The sequence below is a fragment of the Podarcis gaigeae genome, assembly GCF_964106915.1.
Source record: "Podarcis gaigeae genome assembly, chromosome: 18".
NCBI classification, from domain to species: Eukaryota; Metazoa; Chordata; class Lepidosauria; order Squamata; family Lacertidae; genus Podarcis; species Podarcis gaigeae.
Window position 1 is genome coordinate 6,083,097 of NC_139696.1, and position 9,679 is coordinate 6,092,775.

A 9,679-nucleotide genomic window follows, 5' to 3' on the forward strand; every position below is an offset into this window, starting at 1 on the left:
GATCGTATGGTCGGTGGTTCGAATCCCTGCAGCGGGGTGAGCTCCCGTCTTCCGGTCCCAGCTTCTGCCCACCTAGCAGTTCGAAAGCACCCCTAAGTGCAAGTAGATAAATAGGTACCGCTTTATAGCGGGAAGGTAAACGGCGTTTCCGTGTGCGGCTCTGGACAGCGCTGGCTCCCGGCCTCTTAAGTGAGATGAGCGCACAGCCCTAGAGTCGGACACGACTGGCCCGTACTGGCAGGGGTATACCTTTACCTTTACCTTACCACTGTATCAGAATTTTGCAAAGTTAAAGGGAACAAACTCATCCTCATTTTTATTTCCACTCCCCACAAACATACTCATTTCCCCCAACTCTCCCTCTTGCATCTCTGAAGGATAGCTCAGTCGGCAAAAGCACGAGACTCTTCATCTTGGTGAGGTCGCGGGTTCGATTCCTGCACCGCGGGGGGTGGGTTTAGATGACCGTGGGGGTCCCCCCTCCAACTCTACAATTCCAATGCCCCTTCTCTGCCTCAGAACTTCAGTGGGCCAAGCTGGAACGCTTTCCCGAGTAACCATCCAAACAGAACTTTTTCTCCGTGGCGACGCTCCAGGAAGTCAGTCCTCGGGCAAGCGCCCCTAGGCAAAAGGGGTCCAGATGGGCAGACTGCCCTTCAGCTCAACGGACGGATTATGCAGCAACCGAAACTGTTTTACCCCCAACATGAGACGTACACCCCTCGGCCTTTAGAGCGACCAGACAGACAGTCCAACCGGCCCTTCCCGGCTTTTGTTCTCCCTGAAAACCTTGCCTCCGTAGGTAGGATCGGTTGACGCCAGCGGGGTTTTCTTACCTTGTTTTTTTCTGGGATGAGGCCAACCCCACATCTAAGGATGACAGCCTGTATGCCAAGTCCCCCATGGGGGTGCTTGGCTTGTTGGCTCAACAGCATATTATGGGAAAACAGGCTTCCCCCTTACAACATCCTGTAATACTAATTTTACACCCCATATTATTGCAAGGGCAGGGATACGGGTGGCGCTGTGGATTAAACCACAGAGCCTAGGACTTGCCGATCAGAAGGTCGGCGGTTCGAATCCCCGCGACGGGGTGAGCTCCTGTTGCTCGGTCCCTGCTCCTGCCAAACCTAGCACGTCAAAGTGCAAGTAGATAAATAGGTACAGCTCCGACAGGAAGGTAAACGGCGTTTCCGTGCGCTGCTCTGGTTCACCAGAAGCAGCTTAGTCATGCTGGCCACATGACCCGGAAGCTGTACGCCGGCTCCCTCGGCCAGTAAAGCGAGATGAGCGCCGCAACCCCAGAGTCGGTCACGACTGGACCTAATGGTCAGGGGTCCCTTTACCTTTATTATTGCAAGGAGGTAACCTGTCCTTCAGTCGTGGCCTCCCAATCCCAAGCCAACCACGGTCCTTTTTTTCCTCTCCCTTCTCTCACATCGCTAGCAATGGCTCCTGTGCCCTCGCAAGCCTCTTTTCCCCTTGGCGTTCATATTTTGAGAATAAGTGTTCTCGTACACGGCTGGAGCAGCGTTGCTGAAACATGCGCCATCTTGGTGCAGAAGGAAGTGTGCCTCCACCGCCACCGCAGCACATTCCTTCAGACCCATGGCTTTTTGAATTATATTTTGATTACTGGGGTGGGGAATCAGGATTGGGTGTGTGTGCGTGTGTGAAATTCCATGCGGAATAGAGCCCCGATATCTAGCCGTTGCCAAAATTCGGTTGAGCGGCACAGCTACTACGAAGCTCGCTGCTAAATTGTGCACAGATGTTCAGCAGGTTTCGGGTGCACAGAGCGTCTGAGAGCAAGGGGCAGTGGAGTCGCCTCTGAGCTGTTGCAAAACTCATGGAAGGAAAAAGAAGGAACCCTCAATGCAACACACACACACACAGAGAGAGAGAGAGAGAGAGAGAGAGAGAGAGAGAGAGAAGGGCTCACAGAAAAGGCACAATGGATTTGAGTTTCCGGAAGGCAGACTACAAAAGGTACAACCAAACCTTGGTTGTTGAATGGAATCTGTTCTGGAAGACTGTTTGGCTTGCAAAATGTTCGACAACCGAGGTGCGGCTTCCGATTGGTTGCAAGAGCTTCTTGTACTCCAGCGGAAGCCGCACCGGACGTTCGGCTTCCGGAAAACGTCTGAAAACCGGAGCATTTACTTCCGGGTTTTCGGCATTCGGGAACCAAAACGTTCCAAAACGGAGCCATTCGAGAACCGAGGTTTTGACTGTATACTATAGCAAACTGACGCAGGTGGCGCTGTGAGTTAAACCACAGAGCCTAGGGCTTGCCGATCAGAATTGGAAGCTGCGATTTGGTTTCCGAACATTCGACTTCCGTTCAACCTCCGAGGTACGGCTGTATTTTCATCTGAGGAATGTTGGAGGGCATGGCATCGTTGCTAAGGGGTGAAACCCAAAGGGGTTGCTCAGCCCTTCGGAACCCAACCGGAAGTAGAGGAGGAGATTCCTGGGAGACAGAACGGGAGAAACGACGCAGCTGTGTTGTAAACAAAAATTGCCCTTTTCCCTTATGGGGTATCCAAGAGCCCATATAGAGTCCTTACGCAGGTTCCCTATTGGTAGGAGAGAATAACAGAGGCCAACTAGAGAATATTAAGAAGCAAAGCAGCTAGTAAGCTTGATCTTTATTGCAACAGGGTGCTCCCCTCACCCGCAGGAGAGAGGAGGGACCCAGAAAAATGGTGCGCAAGGCCTTATAAAGACTTTTGAAATTGCCACCCTGTAGATCAAGACCACCCCCAGAAACAGCATACATACATCACAGAAGGGGTGTAACCTAAGATCACCCCTCAGATACATCACACCTACATCACAGAAAAGGTGGTCTAAAACAGAAATTTGAATGTTGTTTTTCTCCTGTCCTTGTTTATCTCCTGCCTGGCAGGTTACTTGACTGGATTGCCTGGGGAGCCTGGCCAGTCTTTTGTAATGATAAATACTTAGTTCCTGGGCCAGGTCACAGGCTCACACCCTAGTCATATCTTAAATGTGTCCTTAAGACAGGATTTGTGAGGAAAGAGACAATGGGGAGGTTTCCCACTTTGACCTTGCAGAGAAAACATTTGCTCAGTTTAGCAATCAAAATGGTTCCAGGTCGGTCTTCCTGTGCTGACCTGTGTACGTGCTTGGTTTGTACACTTACGAACATTACCATATAACTAAGACCATAAAATTCCTATCACAGCTGGCAAAAGCAGAGGGTAAAGCATGGATTTTTCTGTGTGTTGACGTTACAGGGACTCCCAGTTTGTACCACACCCCCAGCCAAGAGAAAGAGCTATTTGCAACACCCCCGGCAGGTAACGCTTACGTGGTGCGTAGAAAGGAGCAACTCTCGCGGGTGCGTGGGTGGGCCTTTGCGGATTGTGGCCTGTAAATCTCGACTCAGGATAGGGCAGGACAATGCCTGGCTGGGTTTCTGACGGACTAAAGCTGAGATTTGGTCGGCAGCTATTGCCATAAGAAAACTGAGCTGATTGCTGTTCCGCCATCTGCTGCCAAGTAATGGAATTCATCGCTTCAAAGTACACGAGCAAAAGCCCATCTGATGCACACGCAGGAATAATAATAATAATAATAATAATAATAATTATTATTATTATTTATTTATATCCCGCCCTCCCCAGCCGAAGCCGGGCTCAGAGCGCCTAACCACAGTAAAATGTTACAACATTCTAAATTCATTTCATTATAAAATCAGTTCAAATCAGATTAATGGCAACCATTGGGCTAGAGTTCTGTAAGGATTACCAAAGGAGGGAGTCAGGCTGTGCCCTGGCCGAAGGCCTGGTGGAACAGCTCCATCTTGCAGGCCCTGCGGAAAGATGTCAAGTCCCGCAGGCGCCTAGTCTCTTGTGACAGAGCGTTCCACCAGACTGGACCCACAGCCGAAAAAGCCCTGGCTCTGGTTGAGGCCAGCCTAACCTCTCTGTGGCCTGGCTAGATTTTTACATCTTCCCTCATCCACCTTTAGGCAAGCATTCCACACAAAAATACTTAGGCTAGAATAAATCACAGACACTTAAATTTTGCAAATAAGCGAGTATTTTACACGCAGAGTTTCAGAAGTTACAGAAAACAAGTCTCTGTCCGTTGGCAGTAAAATAAGGAAGAAAAAGGTTCCAAATGGCTTTGAAAAAAAAGAACTTGTTTCTTTCAAAAGAATAATGCAGGTTTTGTGTTATGGAGGCTGTAAAAATCTCCTTTAGAGAGATTTCATTCACGTGGTTATCCTTCAGCTGGGAGCCATTCTGCACGGCTCCTTTCTTCCAGGAAGACACAGAGAGAGGGGGAGGGAGGGAGGGAGGGAGGGAGGATGCAAAAGCTGCTAGCCACCCACTGGCAACTTGAGCTCAGGGCTCAGCTTAACCCTTTCATGCATGCAAGTGTGAGTCAATAGCCGTATATTACAACACGAATTACTCTTTGAGCTCCTCCTCCTGATCTGGTCCCTCCAGGGCACCTCCATGGGACTCGTGACCATGGCAATATTGGGCTCACCAGTGTGGATACAACATAAGAAGATGCACATAGACCCTCTGCACACAACGCACAGAAAATCACTACATGCAAATCGTGCTTAGAGCTGAAGAGCCAGGATTGGGTAGCCCTATTTGCTGCCCATCTGAAAACGCCCCAAGGTTCTAGGTTTTTTCTTGATTTCATCTTCGTAAAACATCTTCAGTAACTTAGCCCAATACCGCAGTCAGCGAGTTTTTGCACAGAAACCATAGGATATCAGCCTTGATAGAAGCTAGTTCCATATAGCTTAGTATTGTTCACACTGACTGGCAGAGACCTTCCGGGGTTTCAGGCAGGGGATGCCCCTGGCTGAGGTTTGGGGAGGTGGCAAGAGGGCTCTTGAACCCGTCGGAGCAAAGTGCCCCCCTCCCTAAGCCCGGCAAAAGCTTCCTTGACTTTACGAAGTGGGCACCAGGCTTCAATACTTTAATACAATGGTACCTTGGTTCTCAAACTTAATCCGTTCCAGAATTCTGTTCCAAAACCAAATTGTTCCAAAACCAAGGCACGCTTTCCCATAGAAAGTAAGGCAAAATGGATTAATCTGTTCCAGACTTTAAAAACACACACCCTAAAACAGCAATTTAACGAGATTTTCACTATCTAACGAGACCATTGATCCATATAATGAAAGCAATAAACAATGTACTGCAGTCACACAATCAGTCACTAGCTGAACTGGGTTCCACACAGTCACCAAAACAAAAACAGAAAAGAGCCGCCGAAAGAAAAACGCAAAATAAATAGCGAAAACAGACAGACTTCAGCGTAACACTTAAAATGGAAGTGTGGCACTCAAATTGGAAGCATAACACTCAAAATAATGGCCAATGGATCATCAACTGTTCTCAGTTGCGGATTTTTATATACAGTGGTACCTAATTTCCCAAACTTAATCCGTTACGTAAGTCCGCTCCAAAACCAAAGCGTTCCAAAACCAAGGCGCGCTTTCCCATAGAAAGTAATGCAAAACGGATTAATCCGTGCGAGACTTTTAAAAACAACAATTTGACGTTAATTTTACTATCTGTGCTGGTCCTGGGGGGAAGGTTACCGTTGGCGTAGTCAAAGTCCGGTCCTGGGTCACTAGCCTGGAATCAGTCCACAAGGAGCGGGGCGAGGTCCAAAGCAGGAAGCCGGGCGGGGACAGGAGCACTGGAGGGTCAGGTCTGGGTCCGGGCAGGAACAGGCACTCAACAACGACGTTGCTCCTGCAACCTGGGACCGGGCTGACTGGCCTTTATCTTCTCTGAGGCCAGGGGCGGTCCCAGCCCCCAGGAGACCCGCCTCTCCTGGCCTTAAGGCGAGCGCTCCTCCTGGGAGAAACCAGTTCCCTTTGCCTCTTTGCCCTGAGCCTCTGCAGTTCAGGAGAGGCTGAAAGGTTACTGGGCCCAGGGGGAGACTCACCTGTAGGCACTGAGTCCTTAATCACCTCTGGAGCCAGAGTGGACTCACCTGGTGCCTGCTCCAGAGGATCCGGCACAGGTGCAGGCGCTTCAGAATCAAGGCCCTGCCCCAGTTCAGCCGGCCCTGGAGGCGGGGACTCCTGGGCAGGCTGGGATTCCTCCGGTTCAGCCTCTGAATCGGATTCCCAGGCCATCACACTATCTAACAAGACCACTGATCCATAAAATGAAATCAATAAACAATGTGCTGCAGTCACAAAATCAGTCAATCACTAGCTGAACTGGGTTCCACACAGTCACAAAGAGAGAGCCGCAAAAACAAAAACGCAAAATAAATAGCAAAAACAGACAGACAGCGTAACACTCAAAAGGGAAGCGCGGCACTCAAAATGGAGCACTTTCGGCTTCCAAAAAAAGGTCCCAAACTGGAACACTTACTTCCGGGTTTGCAGTGCTTGGGTTCCATGTTGCCTGAGTACCAAGGCGTCTGAAAACCAAGGTACCACTGTACTCTAATTTATAGGGAAAATTTGGAGGAGTAACCCAGTCCCTCTAGGCCACTGACTGTACACCACTGCTGGGGATTGGGAGCTGGGGGAACTCCTAACACATTTCCCAGGAGCGTTTTGTGGCAGTGGCGTAGCGTGGGTTGTCAGCACCCGGGGCAAGGCAAGTAATTTGTGCCCCCTAACCCGTGGATTTTAGTAGGGGCAGAGAGCTGCGAGCGCGAGCACGCACCCCCAGATGTTGCGCCCGGTGCGGCCGGCCCCCCCTGCACCCCCACGCTACGCCACTGTTTTGTGGGGAGGTGTAGGGGGGCGCCATGGCCATTTGAAGTGGGATGATGGGGTGCAGATGGAGCCAGGCACTGGTCTCCATTCTTCATCCAGACAAGCAGGAGGCATCGCAAGATCTCACGGACACCTAGTGGTGGAGCCCTGGGGAAAGGGTGTGTGGCCTGGAGAGAGCCCCTAGGGCAATAGAGAGAGGGATCGGGGGGCTGTGCCAAGGTTCTGCCCCTCAACTAATTAGTAATAACAATTTATTATTTATACCCCGCCCATCTGGTTGGGTTTCCCCAGCCACTCTGGGCGGCTCCCAACAGAATATTAAAAACACATTAAAACCTCAAACTTTAAAAACTTCCCTAAACAGGGCTGCCTTCAAATGTCTTCTAAAAGTCAGGTAGTTGTTTATTTCCTTGATGGGAGGGCGTTCCACAGGGAGGGTGCCACCACTGAGAAGGCCCTCTGCCTGGTTCCCTGTAACCTCACTTCTCGCAGGGAGGGAACCGCCAGAAGGCCCTCAGAGCTGGACCTCAGTGTCTGGGCTGGACAATGCGGGTGGAGACGCTCCTTCAGGTATTCTGGGCCAAGGCCGTTTAGGGCTTTCAAGGACAGCACCAACACTTGGAATCGTGCTCAGAAAGGTACTGGGAACTAATGTAGGCTTTTCTGGATGAGTTTTAAATGGTCCCGGCGGCCGCTCCCAGTTGCCAGTCTAACAGCCACATTCTGAGTTAGCTGTCGTTTCCGGGTCACCTTCAAAGGTAGCCCCACGTAGAGCGTGTTGCAGTAGTCCAAGCGGGAGATAACCAGAGCATGCACCACTCTGGAGAGACAGTCTGCGGGTAGGGAGGGTCTCAGCCTGCATACCAGGTGGAGTTGGTAGACAGTTGCCCTGGATACAGAATGGACCTGTGCCTCCATGGACAGCTGTGAGTCCAGAATGACTCCCAGGCTGCGCACCTGGTCTTTCAGGGGCACAGTCACCCCATTCAGGACCAGGGAGTCCCCCACACCTGCCCGCCGCAGTCAAAGGAAGTGGCAGTCAGCCATGCCTTGGTAGATTAGAGCAGGACACATGTTGGAGGGTCTCTTTGTCCGCCCCTCATTTTCCTCTCTCCTCGCCCCCTGCCAGGCTTCCACATGGCTCCGTGCGGGTGCTTCTTCGACCCCCGGATCTACCGCATTGAGTGGGCTACGGCCAACTTCGTCCAGCCCTCCGTGTACAAACTCTCTGGTGCGCCGGGCCCACAAAACACCTACCTGCTGGACGGCCAGAAATACCTCAAGAGCCCTGTCCAGCCGGTTGCATACCCGCCCTATCAGCCGCTCGCCAGCAACCCCCCATTCGTCTTGCCCTTCTTCAAGCCCGAGGGGCCCTCGACCAACTTGGCGGACCACATCGGCTTCGTGGGGAGCCCTGCCCACGGCTCCCCCTTTGCAGAGGTGGTCTCTCTCCACAGCGAGGGCCCGGGGCAGAGCAAGGAGCCTAAGCTTCTCTCCACGCTCCCTGGGCTGAACCCGAGCGAGCGGCCAGCGGCCTACGAACCCCTGAAAGACTGCCACAACTTGGCCTTCAAAGCTTTCAAGGACTTCCAAGCGGACGAGGCAGGCGACGTCCAGAACCCAGATTTTGCAGAGGACCCTCCAGCCCTGCCGAACGCCTCTCCTGAAGACCACCAGGCCATCCTCGGTGCGCCGTGCGCAGACATCATACCCGAAGCGGAGTCTTGCATGGACCTGGAGAGCATCATCGCGGCCGGGAACGCATTGATAGAGGAGGAGGAGGTGTCCTTCAACCTCCCGGAAAAGGTCCTCTTAGAAGATGCCATGAAGTTGTTTGACTGCTCCCCGGTGAACTCAGACACCGAGGCTTCGTTGGACGGCTTGGGCAACGGACGCCACAGCCGGCACTGGGGAGACAGCCTGAGGGACAGTTGCTTCTCTGCCGAGGATTCAACCAGCGACATCCGGTCCCTCAACTTGCCCGACGAGCTCTTGTCTTTTGATTATAGCGTGCCGGAAATCCTCAGTGCAGTGACGAGCCTGGACTACCTCTACGACGTGAACGCTTTCGGGGAGGAGTCGCAGTGGGAGGCCCGGCCGCCCTCGCAGCCCCCCCTGCAGCACGAGTCCCACGTGGGCCTTGAGGAGAAAGCGAAGAGTGGTGTTGCCACGAAAAACAAGCCTGTGGCCGGCCAGTCAAAGGCAGCGTCCGTGCAGGAACCCCAGGGACAGGATTCCACCTCATTGGAAATCTGACCAACTGGACAGGGGGTTGTGCCACTAGATCAAGGATGGGGACAGAGTTCCTGCCATTTTGTCTATTAAAAAGAGAGAGAGAGAGCTTTTTAGAACTCGAACTGTGTGCCTGTCTCTCCAGGAGGACTCACTATGTATCTTTGCAAAGTTAAAACTGCATGGAAACCTGGTTTTACGTCGCGCAGGTAGAACTGTAGTCGGTGGGGGGGAGCCAAGGTCTTCGTCGTGTTCGGACTACAGTGGTACCTTGGTTGTCGAACGGATTGGCTCCTGAACAAATCGGCTCCCGAACGCCGCAAACCTGGAAGTGAGTGTTCCCGTTTGCAAATGTTTTTCGGAAGCCAAACGTCCAATGTGGCTTCCGATTGAGTGCCGGAAGCTCCTGCAGCCAATCGGAAGCTGCACCTTGGTTTTCGAATGGTTTTCGGAGTCGAATGGACTCCCGGAACGGATTAAGTTTGACAACCAAGGTACCACTGTACATGTGAAGTTGGGACTTGGGAGCAGGTTGGGAATAACTCACGAGGTGTCAAGAGAAGTTAACTCTTTATTCAAATAATCCAAAACAGTGTAGGCCTAGTGGTCCCAGCAACACTCCCCAGTAGATCTTGTCCTAATTACGGTAGGTAGTTGCAAGGACTGCCGCTCTCTAAGGCTCCTCCTCATCCAATTCCATCC

General features: G+C 51.9%; 1 protein-coding gene across 6 annotated transcripts; it reads left to right on the forward strand.

Moving 5' to 3' along the window:
• The first annotated feature begins 570 nt into the window (after positions 1–570).
• PRR22 (proline rich 22) lies at positions 571–9,102 on the forward strand. Of its 6 annotated transcripts, none has more exons than XM_083720585.1 (3): positions 572–802; positions 3,264–3,326; positions 7,875–9,102. In XM_083720585.1, the coding sequence occupies exons 1-3, from the start codon at positions 676–678 to the stop codon at positions 8,999–9,001; spliced, it is 1,317 nt and encodes a 438-aa protein (XP_083576711.1). In that variant the 5' UTR covers positions 572–675; the 3' UTR covers positions 9,002–9,102. The 6 variants fall into 6 exon arrangements, with proteins under 6 accessions (XP_083576712.1, XP_083576711.1, XP_083576713.1 ...); XM_083720587.1 differs by having other exon boundaries at positions 622–802; positions 3,264–3,340; XM_083720589.1 differs by having other exon boundaries at positions 667–798; positions 3,264–3,340.
• The last annotated feature ends 577 nt before the right edge of the window (positions 9,103–9,679 follow it).

Coding starts and splice junctions, on each gene's coding strand:
- PRR22 (XM_083720585.1), top strand. CDS start 676: ATGCAGCAACCGAAACTGTTTTACCCCCAACATGAGACGTACACCCCT. Junction 803..3,263: donor TGAAAACCTTGCCTCCGTAG/GTAGGATCGGTT, acceptor TTGACGTTACAG/GGACTCCCAGTTTGTACCAC. Junction 3,327..7,874: donor ATTTGCAACACCCCCGGCAG/GTAACGCTTACG, acceptor GCCCCCTGCCAG/GCTTCCACATGGCTCCGTGC.